This window comes from Hemiscyllium ocellatum, chromosome 30, assembly GCF_020745735.1.
Source record: "Hemiscyllium ocellatum isolate sHemOce1 chromosome 30, sHemOce1.pat.X.cur, whole genome shotgun sequence".
Taxonomy (NCBI): Eukaryota; Metazoa; Chordata; class Chondrichthyes; order Orectolobiformes; family Hemiscylliidae; genus Hemiscyllium; species Hemiscyllium ocellatum.
Window position 1 is genome coordinate 53,545,863 of NC_083430.1, and position 18,002 is coordinate 53,563,864.

The following is an 18,002-nucleotide window of genomic DNA, read 5'->3' on the forward strand; positions in this document are numbered from 1 at the left end:
GATAAGGTTTCCCATGGGAGACTGGTTAGCAAGGTTAGATCTCATGGAATACAGGGATAATTAGCCATTTGGATACAGAACTGGCTCGAAGGTAGAAGACAGAGGATAGTGGTGCAGGGTTGTTTTCAGACTGGAGGCCTGTGATATTGGAGTGCCACAAGGATCGGTGCTGGGTCCACTATATTTCATCATTCATGTAAACGATTTGGATTCGAGCTTAAGAAGTACAGTTAGAAAGTTTGCTGATGACACCAAAATGGGAGGTGTAGTGGACAGAGAAGAAAGTTACCTCAGATTACAATGGCATCTTAGTCAGATGGGCCAATGGGCTGAGAAGTGGCAGATGGAGTTTAATTTAGATAAATGTGAGGTGCTGCATTTTGGGAAAGCAAATCTTAGCAGGACATATGAACTTAATAGTAAGGCCCTAGAGAGTGTTGCTGAACAAAGAGACCTTGGAGTGCAGGTTCATAGCTCCTTGAAAGTAGAGTCACAGGTAGATAGAATAGTGAAGAAGGCATTTGGTATGCTTTATTGGTCAGAGTATTGAGTACAGGAGTTGGGAGGTCATGTTGCAGCCGTACAGGACATTGCTTAGGCCACTGTTGGAATATTGCGTGCAATTCTGGTCTCCTGCCTATCGGAAAGATGTTGTGAAACTTGAAAGGGTTCAGCAAAGATTTACAAAGCTGTTGCCAGGGTTGGAGGATTTGAGCGACAGGGAGAGGCTGAATAAGCTTGGTGCTGATTTCCCTGGAACGTCGGAGGCTGAGGGGTGACCTTATAGAGGTTTACAAAATCATGAGGGGCATGGATCGGGTAAATAGACAAAGTCTTTTCCCTGTGGTGGGGGAGTCTAGAACTAGAGGGCATAAGTTTAGGGTGAGAGGGGAAAGTATAAAAGAGACCTAAGGGCAAACTGTTTCACACAGAGGGTGGTACGTGTATGGAATGAACTGCTAGGGGAAGTGGTGGATGCAGGTGCAATTGCAACATTTAAGAGGCATTTGGATGGGTATATGAATAGGAAGGGTTTGGAGGGATATGGGCCGGGTGCTGACAGGTGGGACTGGATTGGGTTGGGATATCTGGCTGGCATGGATGGGTTGGATCAAAAGGTCTGTTTTCATGCTGTACATCTCTATGATTTTCTGACTCTAAAGGATGATTTGGTTTTGGGATACTGGCCTCTGTGCAATTATTTCAGTCATCATCCTGTGTTTCGATAAGTATCATGACGGCTGTGGACAGGGTAGATAGCAAGAAACTGTTCCCATTGGTGAGAGGATCAAGAACCAGAGAAAACTATTTAAGGAAATTTGCAAATGAAACAGTGAGGACATGGGGAACATCTATTTTACACACCAATGGCAAGGCTCTGGAATGCAGGATTGAGAGACTGATAGAGGTAGGTTCAGTTGAGATTTTCAAGGAAGAATATGCAGATCTATCTGAAGAAGGTAGGCAAGATGTGCAGGGTGAGTTGACCCTTTAGTGAGGCAGAACAGACTTGAAGAGCTGACTGATGCCTTTGTGCTATAACCCCATTCTGTGATTCTATGATTCTTATCTATTGACATTTTTACCTTTACTGACCCAGAATGGGTCTGAGCGTCAGGCCACTGACCTGTTGGTACCAATTCTGGCCAAATTCCATGACAGTATCACAGTGATCAGGGATCATGATTGGCCCAACGTGGTCATTCTGGCATTGTGGCAGTCCAGGGATGGCCAGGAACTGGCTAAGTGAGTTTCAAAAAAAATTTTTATTTTAAGTGGAATTGTTGTGGATTGAAAGAAGTCGAAGCGGTGCCTTTTCCTCTGTGGTCTATTCCATTCACTCCCAAACTCTGGCCTCATCTCTTCCTCCAATGACTAATACCAACTGTGCCCCTCTGCCAGCACAAACCTTTCACAGGGAACCCTTCCCTTTTGGCCTATAGTGGCACTCAGCTCCCAGCTCAGCCCCCAATCCAGCCCATCGGTTACTAGCATTGCACAGGAGCTACAGACTCGATGGGCTGAAGGACGTCTCCCTCTGCTGCATGGTTCTATGAGGAAACAGTTTTTAAAAATATATATGAAGTCTTCCCATTAAAAGTGTGCTGACCTTGCCTTCTACACACCATAGGAACAGGAGTAAAAAATGAGGTCTGCAGATGCTGGAGATCACAGTTGAAAATGTGTTGCTGGTTAAAGCACAGCAGGTCAGGCAGCATCCAAGGAACAGGAAATTCGACGTTTCGGGTATAAGCCCTTCATCAGGGCTTATGCCCGAAATGTCGAATTTCCTGTTCCTTGGATGCTGCCTAACCTACTGTGCTTTAGCCAGCAACACATTTTCAAATAGGAACAGGAGTAGACCATTCATCCCTGCTATTCAGTTGGCCCATGTATCTGATCACCTCCCTCAATGCCACCCTCCTCTACTATCCCCATAATGGTTTATGCCATTGGTCTCCAAAAACCCAATTGATTTCTGCCTTGAGCATGCTCAATGGGTCTCTCACACTGGTTTCTTTAGAGCCATCATGACTGCATTGTTTCTATTGTTTAAGTTGTCAACACACGGTTGTTTGCTGGGTTACTGAGTGATTCTCTCTGCTGCAGACACCACGGATGGTTTATGTCAGTGCTTGAAGAAACCATGTCAGACTCAAAGGCCACAGAAGCCATGGTGGCATGATGAATGGGAGGTCTCCCGGGAGTCGCTGAAAATGGTGGAGAAGTTGGGATCCGGGCAGTTTGGAGATGTTTGGATGGGTATGTGAAGATGCAAATTATAACTTCTTGCTTTTGATCGTTTTGAAAGATTTCATTATTCTATAATGGCATGTCTGTCTGCACATAATTGCAAATAATAACAGCTATGCAAGGACTGAATCCAAATAATTTTGAAACAAGCTAAATGTACTAAGTTATCATCCTGGGTACAGCTAAACTCCAAACTTAATATGAACCTAATTTCCTTTCCAATACAAAATACATTGGGAAATGTAAAAGTCTTTGTGAGTCATTTATTCTCATGAATGGACTAATATGACATTAATTGTTCAGCAGTTACCCACAGCAGTAATACAGCCCTGGCCTGCTTTCATTTCCCCAGTTCCTTTTTTCCTTTTAGGGATTCACTCTCCAATGCATCCATCATACGGTAAAATAATTAAATAGTGTCCTTAAGCTGAAATGGTTCAGGGCTGGAGAAGATTAATGTTGCTAATTATAGTATATTCAGGAGAGATACAGAGGGGATCAAATGAGAAAGTGATATATGTGGAGAATTCGGACACAGTGTAAGCTATCGTGGGTTGTGTTAAAACGGAATTCATGTCAATTGAATTTGCAAGGAAAATTGTTCAATTTTCCATGTAATAGATCACCAAATAGAGGGCAAGACCTGCAGACAGAATAATAGAGCAACTACATTGGGGCATTTTAACTAGAATTGACAGACGAGTATAAAGTGAACACACAGTCAAATGGTTTGTGGAAGAGGGACTTTGTATTGCAACAACATCAAAGCACATTCATACTGTTTCAATTTGAAATAGCCTTAAACCCAGGACAAATCCCAAGGTACAGTTGAAATACAGACTCAACATAAAACAATAGATAAATACAGGCTGGCTTGTGCTCTGCCAAAAGAACTCATGGGTAAATCAGGTTATTGTGTGAAACATGATAAAGCCAAACAGATGAAACCACTCGATTATGATACAGATGCGTTTATAGGCACAGTAACGGATGCTTGATCTTATCATATACATCCTGCTTAACCCCTTCATTCCTCACGTGAAACTGGAAAAAGATGTATTCTATTTGCAAATGAAATAGCAGAATGAGCGCTTGTCTCTCCTTCAAATATTTGAGCCATGGCACTGAGATGACAGGGATATCATCCCAAATGGAAATTACTCTGCGTGAGCCCAGATCCTCAGAGTGGGTGAAAGCTGAGCGTGAGATGCCTAGTTGTAAGCTGTGTGCCTCCAGCATTCACTTGCGTTAAAATATATCTGAGGCCAACATCTCAAGAGATAAGCATGTGACATCAATGTATTTTTCCCTTTATGTCTGTTTAACTTCTTTGGAATTGAAATTATGCTGAGAATACTGGCCAATAAGCATGCAATTGCAACTCAGTCAACCAATGTAAGAATTGCTTTGCTTTATAGATATTTTATTATCAACCTATTCAAAGATATTATTACACTCCTCTGGAGAGGGTGGGGTTTGAATCTGGGCCTCCTAGCACAGAGGTAAGGACACTGCCATTGTGACACAGGAGCACCCACAGACCCAGCTTTACTTTACCTACTCAGTGATTTGTTCAAATCAAATAATAAAGCATTGCTTATGAACGAACAAAATATTTACAATGTTTAATCTCAATTGCTCTCTGTTACTTTCTCTTGATGGTAAATGAGAGTATTCCGGAGATGGGGTATCTGGACGTTAACAATCAAAGTGAAAGGCCTGTATTAACATGCCAGGAATTCTCTACTCTTTCATGGAAGGTGGGCATTGTTGGCAGCCCTGACACCACTTGAACTGAGAGGGTCACTCAGTCTTTTCAGGAGGTGGTAGAGAGACATTGCTGTGAGTCTGGAGTCACATGTAGGTCTTACCAGATAAGGACAGCAGATTTCCTCCCCAAAAGGACATTTAATCTGGAATGGTAGAATCACCAGGATATAGTACAAATAGGTAGGAGAGTTGTGCGCTGTGATGTTTAATAATGTTCAGCGGACTACCTGAATTACAGGAGGTTAGGCAGCATCCGAGGAGCAGGAAAATCGACATTTCAGGCAAAAGCCCTTCATCAGGATTCCTGACCTGCTGTGCTTTTCCAGCACTACTCTAATCTTGACTTAAATCTCCTTACTCTGCAGTACCCACTTTCGCCTACCTGAATTACAACAGACATTTAAAGGATTTGATTAGACTGTTTCCTGTCATTAAAATTTTTCAGACCATTGAAAATCTTTTGAATGGACAGCAGTATGATTGGAGCAGTTACTGTGCTAACTTTATCCCAGTAGCAACACAGAAACTATGAGTCCATTCAGCCCTTTGAGCTGCTCTCCTATTCAATACAATCCTGGCTGATCATTCCACTCAATCCCCTGTTCCCACTTTCTCCCCATTACTCTTTGATCCCTTTAACCCTAAGAACTATACCTAACTCCTTCTTGAAAGCATTCAATGTTTTGACCACAACCGCTTTCTGTAGCAGAGAATTTTACAGGTTCACCACTCTCTGGGTGACAGCTTAATCACACTTTAAATAACAATTTGATGTTTAGGTAGATTGCTGTGATCTGATTCGAATTTTGAGGCTGTTTCACTGAAGAGGTGGTCTGTGTAAGAGATGGCGTACGTTGAACTCACTTCCTTCCAAGTAAAGGTCACTGTGGTGAACTCAGTGAGGTCGATTGGCTGATGCAGGGACAGATTACTCCAGGATGGCTAGAAATGGGTGTAATATGTGTCTGTGATGAGCAATCTGCTGAATGCATGAAGTGTTCATGGTCAACTCATCACCATGTCTTCACCTAGCTGCAGCTGCAGACCTGGACATGTGCAGAGAGCATACTCAGACTGACGTTGGTAACCTATGCATGAAAGAATATTGAAACCAGTGGCATAGTGGTTAGCCCCTCAGCATCAGGGACCCAGGTTCGATTCCAGCCTCAGATCACTGTCTGTGCAGAGTTTGCACATTCTCCCCATGTCTATATGGGTTACCTCCAGGTGCTCCGGCTTCCTCCCACATTCCAAAGACGTGCAGGTCTGGTGAATTGGCCATGTTAAATTATCCTATAGTGTTCAGTGATGTGTAGTTTAGGTGCATTATTCAGGGGAAATGTAGAGTAAAGGGTAGGGGAATGGATCAGGGTGGGATATGCTTTGGAAGGTTGGTGTAGACTGGTTGGGCCGAAGGGCCTGTTTCCACACTGTAGGATTCTATATTTAAAAGGAAGATCCAAGTTACTGTTGAAGAGAGTGCTCAGTGCTTAGGGCAGGAAACAGGGCCAAGAAATAAACACAAAGCATTGAAACGTGCAGCAAATAATGAACTAATCTGGTGCCTGAACACCTGCTCAATAAGTACTGCAGTAAAAGTGGCATTGTGTGAGCTGGCTGTGGGGAAAGCAGACCATGATGTGACTATCCCCAATGGGGGCATGGTAGAACACGGGGATGAAATGAAGCTAGCTTTAAAACCTCCGTTCATTTGATTTGATTTGATTTATTATTGTCACAACCGAGACACAGTGAAAAGTATGGTTTGTGTGCTATCCAGACAAATCAAACCTTACAGAAGTACGTGAGGGTAGTGGAACGGAATGCAGAATATAGTGTTACAGCTACAGAGAAGGTGCAGAGAAACATCAACTCTAATTTGTTTAAGGTCCATTTATAAGTAACGGATTTTGAATTTGTACATGTTTTCAAACCTTTGGACCTTCTGCCCAATGGAGGAGGGTGGAAGAGAGTATAATTGGAAGGGGAGGGGCCTTTGAATATGATGGATGCTTTCCTGAGGCAGTGGCAAGTATAGATGGAGTTAAGGGATGGGAGGCTGGGTTGTGTGATGGACTGGGAGTTCATGGCTCTCTGTAGTTCCTTGCAATCTTGGGCAGAGCAGTTGCTGTACCAAGTTGCTGTGCACCTGGATAGGCTTTGTCTGGTATATCTATACAAATTGATAAGAGTCACTGTGGACATGCTAAACTTGCTTCGCCTCCTGAGGAAGTAGAGGTGTTGGTGTGTTTTCTTGACCATAGCATCGACGTGAATGAACCAGGACAGATTGTTGGTGATATTTACTGACAGGAACTTGATGGTCTTGACCACCTCCACCTCAACCGCATTAATAGAGACAGGGGTGTGCGCTCCACTCCACTTCCTGAAGTCAATGACCAGCTCCTTCGCTTTGCTGACATTGAGGGAGCGAGTGTTGTCTTTAGAATAGAATAGAATATCCTTTATTGCCGTGTGTACTCAAGTACAGGTGTACAGTGAAAAGCTTTGCAGTGTTGCCTCTTATGGCACCATCTTAGGTACAAGTACCTAGATATGAGCTTAGATACAAAAGAGGAATAAAAAAGAAAAGTAGTTCCATTACTTTACAGTGTTTAAAGAATATGTTACAAACCAGATATGGTTAAGGAATTGACGTTACAGTCAGATAAAAAAAAATTTCAAATGACATGTCGGTAGCTTACACGCAGACACGCAGTCCACACGCAGACTGCCTGCCCACACCAGACCCCAGTCTAACAACTATCTCCACTCTGCTGTAGGCCTCCAGTCCAATCCCACTCTCAACTGCTCCAAGCTGACCCAGGAGCCCCTTTCTGGCCTCCATCTGGGACTGCTCCCTCCCCCACCAGCCTCCGCCCAGGACTGTAACCACCCCCCCATCCCTACCAGCCTCCATCTGGGACTGTACCCCCCTACCCCCATCAGCCTCCACCTGGGACTGTACCCCCCCCCCACCCCTACCAGTCTCCGCCCGGGACTGTACCCCGCCTCCCCCACCCCTACCAGCCTCCACCCGGGACTGCACCTGGGAGTGCTCCCCCCACACCAGCCTCCACCTGGGACTGTTCCTCCCTCACCAGCCTCTGCCCAGGACAGCTTCCATACCGTGCAACCAAGCTGTCTATCTCTTTCCTGTTCTCTGCCTTGTCGCCGTTTGAGATCTGACCCACTACGGTGGTGTCATCAGCAAATTTGTAAGTGGAGCTGGATCTGAATTTGGCCGCACAGTCTGAGTGTATAAAGAGTAGAGTAAGAGGCTGAGTATACAGCCTTGTAGGGTACTGGTGTTGAGGATTAGTGTAGAGGAGGTATTGTTGTCTATCCTTACTGATTGGTTCTGTTAGCTTATATCACAAACCCACATTTTAGCTGCAGATATAATAGCAGATGGAACATTCCTGATCGCAGGTGAATTAGACATCGTGAAGACAGTTTATCTACAGTTTCAGAATTAGTAAATGCACATTGTCGCACTCTCTCGTTGGAGAGAACCCTTCAGGTGGGTTAACCTGAAGGTCCCTGCTCCTCCGACGAAGGGAAAGTTTGAGTTTATGGCATTTGCAGCTGGTCCAGGAATTGAATTTGTGCTGTTGGTATCACTTTGTATTGCAAACCAACTGCACAGCCAACTGAGCTCATGGACTGCTTAACAGGCTAACAGCATTCCCAAAGATAGGAATTGTATAAACCTTAAAAAGTTGTATTTTTTATTCTGCCATGGAATTTGACAGCTCTGACTGAATCAGGATTGTATCTAATCCCTGGTTGGCCTTGCGAATGTAGTGATGAGCTATCTCCTTGAACTGCCACAGTCTCTGGAGTAGGGATTCCCACAGTTCTGTTCGGAAAAGAGATCCAGGATTATGTATGTTTGCTGCTGTCCAAGCCTTACTGAAATGATGATTAAATCTGGCACCAAAAAAAATTGAAAATTCCCATGTTCCCCAACATATTTGCGGTTTTAATGTAACTTTGTACTGTCCAATAAACAAGATTTTATGACATTCATCAAGTCACTTGATGAGGAATTGTAAGAGCTTGTATCTGTTGTATATTCACAGAGTTTTAATTATTCTATTCTCTTTCGGCAGGTTATTATAACAACTACACCAAGGTTGCCATTAAATGTTTGAAGACTGGAACCATGTCTCCTGAGGCTTTCTTAGCAGAAGCCAATCTGATGAAGACTCTGCAACATCGCAAGCTGGTGAAACTCAACGCTGTGGTCACTGAGGAACCAATTTTAATCATCACAGAGTATATGGCAAACGGTAAACCGTTCCCTTCGGTTAACATTCTCAGTGGAATTATAGCAGCATGTGCATTAAATATAGCTTACAGTCATAACTTAGAGTTCCTACACTTTGCATCTTGCATTTAATGGCATATTTGAAGCAACTGCACATTTTTTGTTTTATCATTATTTAGACAATTCTGTTCATTTTTTCATACTTCTACCTCCCAGGTTATTTCTGTTCTGCTTTCATGGATCCCCATGCTTTTTAGTCACCTATGGGATGTAGGAATCACCAGCTGGGTTAGCATTTATCATTCCTCCCTGAAAGTTCTTTCAATCTTTTGCTAAGATCAACTGCAGAAACTTCAAGGAAATTGTATAAGTGATCACTTAAAGCATTGCTCTAGTATTTATGGCATTCTTCTACAGGATCTATGGTGGGACATCAAACAATTTCCAACAAATATAACCAATGTCCTTTGTGGCAGATATGACTCCAACCACCATAGAGCTTTCCCCTGATAGCCACTGACTCCAGTTTTGCTGGGGCTCCTTGATGCTGCACTTGGTCAAATCCAGCCTTGATGTGAAGGTTAACCACTCTCACTTGACTGAGTCAGGAGTAGTCCGTGTAGTTTTAAATTCATTCACAGGATATGGATGGCACTGGCTTGGCTGGCCTTTACTACTGCCGGACATCTCTGGCGAAGATGGTAGTGAAATGTTCTTGTCTTGGCTTGGAGGAGAACTTGCAAGTTGTGGTTCTCCCAAATATCTGCTGTCCTTGACCTTCTAGATGGATGAAATCACAGGTCTGGAAGGTGCAGTCAGAGGAGCCTAGCTTAGCTGCTGAAGGACATCTTGTAGTTGGTACACAAAACTGCGACTGTTTGTTATTGGAGGAGGGAGAGAATGTTGAAGGTGCTGTTTGGGGTCTCAATCAAATGGGCTACATTGCTCGAGATGGTGTTGAGCATCTTGAGTGTTGTTGGAGCTACACCCATCCAGGCAAGTGGGGAATATTCTATCATACTCTTGACTTGTGCCTTGTGGATGGTGGACAGGCTTTGGGGAGTCAGAAGGTGAGTTACTCACCACAGATTTGTAAGTTAGAGTCCAAAGGAGTCTGTTTGGTGAAATTGGTGCTGTAACTAATTGAGAATATCATCTAATAATGAGTACACAAGTCATTAAAATGTAAAGGAAAGTACTAATTTTAAAGATTCTAAAACATCAATCTTGAGACGAACGTGAGATCTCCCTGAAGTAACACCATTCCCATTGCTCCTTACCCTAGAGATAACATCTAGATCAACTTAGAGTCAAAGAGTCATAGAGATGTACAGCATGGAGACAGACCCTTCGGTCCAACCCATCCATGCCGACCAGATATCCCAACCCAATCTAGTCCCACCTGCCAGCACCCGGCCCGTATCCCTCCAAACCCTTCCAATCATATACCCATCCAAATGCCTTTTAAATGTTGCAATTGTACCAGCCTCCACAAAAAGATGCCCCTTAGGTCTCTTTTATATCTTGCCCCCCTCACCCTAAACCTATTCCCTCTAGTTCTGGACTCTCCAAACCCAGGGAAAAGACTTTGTCTATTTACCTTATCCATGTCCCTCACAATTTTGTAAACCTCCATAAGATCACCCCTCAGCCTCCGATGCTCCAGGGAAAACAGCCCCAGCCTGTTCAGCTTCTCCCAGTAGCTCACATCCTCTAACCCTGGCAACATCCTTGTAAATCTTTTCTGAACCCTTTCAAGTTTCACAACATCTTTCTGATAGGAAGGAGAACAGAATTGCAATATTCAACAGTGGCCTAACCAATGTCCTGTACAGCTGCAACATGACCTCCCAACTCCTGTACTCAATACTCTGACCAATAAAGGAAAACATTCCAAATGCCTTCTTCACTATCCTATTTACCTGCGACTCCACTTTCAAGGAGCTATGAACCTGCACTCCAAGGTCTGTTTGTTCAGCAACACTCTCTAAGACCTTACCATTAAGTGTATAAATCCTGCTAAGATTTGTTTTCTCAAAATTCAACACCTCGCATTTATCTGAATTAAACTCCATCTGCCACTTCTCAGCCCATTGGTCCATCTGGTCAAGATCCTGTTGTAATCGGAGGTAACCCTCTCCACTGTCCACTACACCTCCAATTTTGGTGTCATCTGCAAACTTACTCACTGTACCCCTTATGCTCGCATCCAAATTATTTTGGATTTGGCCAAAACAAAATCCTCTTTACAACAGCTCCTGGCATTGTGAAGAGACAATCATTCTGGTTACTCTGTAAATGAATTTCCTGTAATTGGTTATTCTCACAAAAATATAATCGTAACCGCATTCAAAACCAAAGTTTCTGGCAGAAATTCCTTGTACTACAAAGGAGGAAAGCTTCGATTCTGCTTTGGAAATGTTGAAGCACCGAAAATAGTTTATAACATTTAAGTAAAATAACATTGCTTTTTTGAGGATGTGAAAAACATTGAAAAGCATTATGTCTTAATTAAATATATTTAAAATATTATCATGAAGTAATTTTAAGAGGCCGTCATTATAGATATTCAATTTACATTCATTGAATATTTCACATTAATTAGGGATCAGTTCCATGAAGCTCTCACTAAACTGGATTGGATATTTTAGTCAAGGCCTAGCATCTCCTCCAAAACATCCATACACCATCTGTGGGAATTGGTTTAGCTCAGTTGGCTAGATTGTTGGTTTACAGAGCAGTGTGATACCAACAGCAAACAGTCAATTGTCATCACTGGTTTGAGGTTACCATGAAGGACTCTCCTTCTCAACCTCTTCCCTTGCCTGACTTATAATGGCCCTTAGGTTAAATCACCACCAGTTTGACTGGTCAGCGCAACATCGAGGGCCGAAGGGCCTGTACTGTGCTGTAGTGTTCTATGTTCTCTAATGAAAGAGCAGCCCCTATGGTCTGGTATGACTAAGGTGACACAACAACACTATCCTAATTTACTGACAGTCACAATGATTGTTTAAGGAACAAGAGCGCAAATTAGTTTGTCCTGAATTTAACTGACATTGGCCCAGGAGTGTTCAGGATGATCCGTTCTGCATGTTGAGATTCCTCGAGAAAACAGGAGGCCTATCAGCAAAAGGGTAAGATTTTTAAAACTTCCTCAACGTATTTTGGAGCCAAGCGGAGTCACTTCTGGTTATGACTAGCCAGAACTCCACAAACCCCTTACAACTGACCCCTCCCCAAACTCCTTACAACTGACCCCACCCCAAACCCCTTACAACTGACCCCTCCCCAAACCCCTTACCACTGACCCCACCCCAAACCCCTTACAACTGACCCCTCCCCAAACTCCTTACCACTGACCCCACCCCAAACCCCTTACAACTGACCCCTCCCCAAACCCCTTACGACTGACCCCTCCCCAAACCCCTTACAACTGACCCCTCCCCAAACCCCTCATGACTGACCCCTCCCAAACCCCTTACAACTGACCCCTCCCCAAACCTAGGCTCATCTTTAATTTGTGATTGATATCTGGAACTTGCCAGACTTCTAGTCCTCACTATAATACTCATAATTTCTTCAGGAAAGACCTCTGACACTTCATTTCCATGGATAAAATAAATCTCCCAGAGAAACATATTGTTTTGGAGTTTTCCTGGCTCAAACTAGAGAGTCTTTTTTTATCTTCTGGACAGAAACAACTGCCAAGAGATTTTCAATGAGGAAAAAGAAACTTAATTTTCCTCTTCAGTTTTATGACTTCATACACGGGAAATTTTTCAGTTTGTTATAACAACCTCGTAAAACATGGTCAATAAGCACAATGTGGACTGTGTACTTTAGAAGCAAATGTGTTCAATATACCGAGAACACTGACAAAATGTGAAGTGTACAGCAATTTGTTTATCCTATATTTTGAAGAAAAACTAATCCTGTAAAGTTGCTGCATTTCAATGCCTAGATTAAGAATTAACAGGTACTTATAAAGTTAAGATTAAGATATTATTTTTAAAGGGATGGCGTATTAGGAAATATTCCAAAGTTTCTGTATGTGCAATTCTAAGACCAGTGATTTCCATGTGCAGAATTAACCATCCTGTAATAATTTACATGAACCAGAACCTATGACTGCACCAGTGTGATAATTCAGATTCCAGTACCAGGCTGGATGGCTGGTTTGTGATGCAGAGTAATGCCAACAGCCCGTGTTCAATTCCCCACACCAGCTCAGGTTACCATAAAGGACTCTCCTTCTCAACCTCTCCCCTTACCTGAGGCATGAATCCTCTTCAGTTTAAACCACCACCAAGCATCTCTCTCTAATGAGAGGACAGCCCTATGGCCGGGAAGACTCTGGTGACTTTACTGTGCCACAGGATTGAGACACTTCAATCGAGCAGATGATGCTGTACTTTTAAACACATCAGTGGCAAAACTCTGTTTAAGTAAACTATTTTGATTTGATTAGTTTTATAATGTATCTTAAGATGTATCACTCTCTTGGTAATAAAACCATTGAATCCTTTTTTTTAATAAATGAAAGACATAATCAACAGTAACACAAGAACAATAGAGGAGCCACTTGATATCAGGAAGTTCCACCCAGTCTATTCTGTATATTCAGCAATTGCTTTTGATATTCATGCTGCAACCTTTATTTAATGAACACTCAGGGCATAGCAGAGAAGATCAGAAGATGTATCATTTGCATAATTTTCTTCTGTGCAATGATGAAGAATGCTGAGCTCATTACAATATTTTTTAAAACTTGAGAGTGTGAACACTGATGGTTCAGTTAATATACAAATACGTTCTTCAATAATTCCAACTTAGTTGGGGCTAGGCGGTGGTGTGGTGGTACTGTCAGTGGATTTGCAACCCAAAGCAACATTTCCAGTCATGTTGGTTTCTGCTGTGTGATCGCCAAGATCCAGAGCTGTGGTGGCTTCCAGAGAGAAACAGGATGAAAAGGTGAGGAGATTGTCGCATGAAGAGGGATTGAGCAGTTTAGGCCGATACTCTCTGTAGTTTAGAAGAATGCAAAGAGATCTAATTGATGTGTATAAGATGCTAAAGACAAAGTAGGTGTAGAGAGGATGTGGGGCAACCTAGAATTAAAGGTAATAGTTTTTAGGAAAAGGGGCAGCAGATTTAAAACCAGAGCTGAGAAAAAATTGCTTCTCTCAACAAATTGTGAATCTGTGGAGTTCACTACCCAGAGTGTGGTGGATGCTCAGTGAGACACTGAGTAAATTTAAGGAGGTGATAGACAGATGTTTAATTACTAATAGATTGAAAGGTTATGGAGATTGGGCAGGAAAGTGCAGTTGAAGCTGTGATGAGATAAATCGTGATCATGTTGAATGACAGAGTAGGCTCGAGGGGCCAAATGGCCTACTCTTGTTCCTAGTTCTTATGTTCCAGAAGGGGGCACCAATGTGCATTGGCTTGTGTAGAACCTCCCACTGACCAGAACTCAAGGCTAATGTTCTGGAGATGGGTGCAAATCCCATTATGGCAGATGGTGAAATTTAAATTCAATAAAAATATTGAATTAAAAGCTGGTCTAATTGTCATCATGCAACCATTGTTCATTGCCATAAAAACACACCTAGTTCACTAATGTTCTTTAGGAAAGATATCTACCACGCTTACTAGTCTAGATTATATGGGACTCCAAACCCACCTCAAAGTGGTTGACTCTTAACTGCCTGACAGGCAATAACTGCTCACCTAGCCAGCGATGCCGTGACCCCAGGAATGCATAAAAAAGATGCTCTTTAAAAATACACACTTTATCAAAAATAATGTCACTAGTGTTATGATCCCAGCTGATGTGATTTCTGGGCAAATCAGAACCCAAACAGGAACCTTGTTTGATAAGGCATATTTTAATTTGTTTTAGTTTTAACAAGGTTTCATTGAAATATAAGCCTGCAATGCTGCAGATTTTGCTTGAGCAATTGGGCAGCACGGTGGCCCCATACCCTAGGGCATCTAATCTAATCTAATCTACCAGCCCTCTCATCGTAACCCTTAATTCCTTCATTGTTCAAAGAAAATCTATCTTAACTTTCAAAACATGTACTAAAATACATCAATTACTTCCCTGAGCAGGGAATTCCATAGATTCACAACCCTCTGGGTGAAGAAGTTCCTTCTCTATTCAGTCCTAAATCTGCTCCCCCTAATTCTGAGGCTATGCCCTCTTGTCCTAGTTTCACCTGCCAGTGGAAACATCCTCTCTACTTCTATCTTATCTATTCCCTTCATAATTTTACATGTTTCATAAGATCCCCTCACATTCTTCTAAATTCCTATCAATGTAATCCCAATCTTCTCAGTCCTTCCTCATAAACCAACCGCCTCAACCCTGGAATCAACCTAGTGAACCTCCTCTGCACCCCCACCAGTGCAGTACATTCTTTCTAAAGTAAGGAGAACCAAACTGCACACAGTACTCCAGGTGTGGCCTCTCCAGCACCTTGTACAGTTGTAACATAACGTCCTTGCTTTTAAACTCAACCCCTTTAGCAATGAAGGATAAAATTCCATTTGCCTTCCTAATTAACTGTTGAACCTGCAGACCAACCTTCTCTCATTCATGGAGAAAGTGAGGTCTGCAGATGCTAGAGATCAGAGCTGAAAATGTGTTGCTGGAAAAGCGCAGCAGGTCAGGCAGCATCCAAGGAAGAGGAGATTCGATGTTTCTTCAGGAAGGGCTTATGCCCGAAATGTCGAATCTCCTGTTCCTTGGATGCTGCCTGACCTGCTGCGCTTTTCTGTCATTCATGCACAAGGACACCCAGGTCCCTCTGCACAGCAACATGCTGCAACTTTTTACCATTCAAGTCAAGTTCTTTATACTGTTAGCCCTACCAAAATGGATGACTTCACATTTATAAACATTCTATTCCATCTGTCACTCAATGTATCTATGTTCCTCTGCAAAATTTCACAGTCCTCTGCACATTTTGCTCTGCCACTCATCTTAGTGTCATCTGCAAACTTTGACACCCTATACATGGTCCCCAACTCCAAATCATGGATATAGAATACTACAGTGTTGAAACAGGCCCTTCAGCCCAACAAGTCCACATCAACCCTCCGAAGAGTAACCCACCCAAACCCATTCCCCTACATTTACCCCTGACTAATACATCTAATCTTTACACCTCTGAACACTATGGGCAATTTACCAGGCCAATTCACCATAGCTTGCACATTTTTGGATTGTTGGAGGCAACTGGAGGAAACCCACACAAACATGGGGAGAATGTGCAAACTCCACACAGACAGTCGCCTTAGGTGGGAATTGAATCTGGGTCCTTAGCACTGTGAGGCAGCAGTGCTAACCACTGAGCCACTGTGCTGCATCATCTGTGTAAATTGTGAATAATTGTGGTCCCAAGCCTAATCCCTGAGGCACACCACAGTATAATCTCAGTGCTCTCAAAACACTCCTTTAGAAATTGAAAATAAACAAAATAGATTTTGCATAGTGCCAAAAACACACCCAGCACTGTATACATAATATCACTTGTACAATACTCACACCAGAACCCCCTATTTAAAACCTCCATAGGTTTAATTCACTTGTGACTTCAACTTTCAAACTAGAACTGCAAGTAGTTTCATCCTGGAGTTATCATACACATGCTTAAGTATACACAGCTTTAAGTAATCTCTTCAGGGTTTTATCCCAACATGTCTACTCTGAGACTAAAACTAACCCTTCACTCGCAGATAACTTAGTTCACTATATATCCTTCCCTTTTCAGGAGCACTGGTTTACACAGCCATCCTATTACTTGGACTTTATAAGATTGTTCGAAATCAAAGTAAAACTGTAAATTAATTTCTCTCAGAGGTATGAGTGTTTCCCTTAAACTTAAAAATACAAATTCCAGAATTCTGTAAGAAACCTTATGGCCCCATTATTTATCTTGTTGTGTCACAAAACAATCTAAAATAAACAGAAGTCCATTAGTGTGCACACAAACCCATTTACCCTAAAGCCAGGTCTCAAAACTGCTTTAAAATAAATCACCATGGTTATAGGAATACTTAAAAGTTAAAGGTACGGGAAACACACTGATTACAAACTCAAACTCAGAAGCACAAATATACAATACATAACTTTTAAAAACATAGGGTTAGGATTATAGATTTTTAATTTCCACAGTTTACTTTGTATTAATTTATTTGTTTAAAGGTTGTAAAGCATCTAGTGATATCAACTCTTAGTATAGGAATCGATGGCTATATGATCTAATCTCCTGAATTGTAAATTGTGTAACATTTACGGTGAGCGGGATTCATAGACAAAACTTTTCAGAATGTAAGAATATTTATTTTATGAAGGTATATGAAGAAAAGAGAAAGCAAATTCCTTGCTTTCTGTTTGAAAAAAAACTTATTAATTCATTTTGGTGATGCAACCTAATTACAACCTAAGTAGAATATGTATCACGCAACAGTAAAGTTCTCAGATCTATTTGTTACATTAACCCACTACAGAGCAATACAGATCAGTCAGGATCACACCCCAGTATAGCTCAGTTTGTTGATTGCAGCATTAAACCAAGATCTAGGTCATTTGGTCATTTGGTTGTTTAGATAGTGTGGTGCTGGAAAAGCACAGCAGGTCAGGCAGCATCCGAGGAGCAGGAGAATTGATGTTTCGGGCATAAGCTCTTCATCAGGAATTCCTGATAAAGTTGGGTATACAGGTCAGTAGATGATCGAGAACCAATCTGTAAGGGAGAATGTTTTTCTTCAGTTCAACCCCTTTCACATTTATCTACACATTGATGGGTTATGAGTTTGAAAGCAATCAGAACTGAGGCAGATTTCAGAAACAAACACTAATTTTCAAATATTTTAGCCAAACTAAATTTTTATAAATATTTAACTTGAAAATATGGATTTGCCACATCTCTAACATCTCTACATGGTGACTGCTGGGAGAAGGACATCGCATGAGTGTAGGTAGTGGCTATATTAGACTCTACTCTTGCATGAGACACAGGTTCCTCCAGTAAATCAATTTGGAACCCAAAGTCATTGTTTTCAGTAAGAATTGCAACCAACAAACATCACCGATTACATCTCATACCCCAGCTACCATCCTGAAACCAATTGTTTATACCTATACAAAGCCATGCTCACCAATCACACCTGTGCTCAGAGAGCTACTTTG

At 42.1% G+C, this 18,002-nt stretch overlaps 1 protein-coding gene across 3 annotated transcripts in view; it reads left to right on the top strand.

Annotated features, from left to right (window-relative positions):
• The window catches only part of LOC132830112 (proto-oncogene tyrosine-protein kinase LCK-like), a 132,559-nt gene that overhangs the window by 70,522 nt on the left and 44,035 nt on the right, over positions 1-18,002 (top strand). For all 3 annotated transcript variants that reach the window (XM_060847599.1, XM_060847600.1, XM_060847598.1), the window contains exons 8-9: positions 2,611-2,763; positions 8,640-8,819. In XM_060847599.1, coding sequence (XP_060703582.1) covers positions 2,611-2,763; positions 8,640-8,819 — 333 coding nt within the window. The remainder of the gene's footprint in view (positions 1-2,610; positions 2,764-8,639; positions 8,820-18,002) is intronic.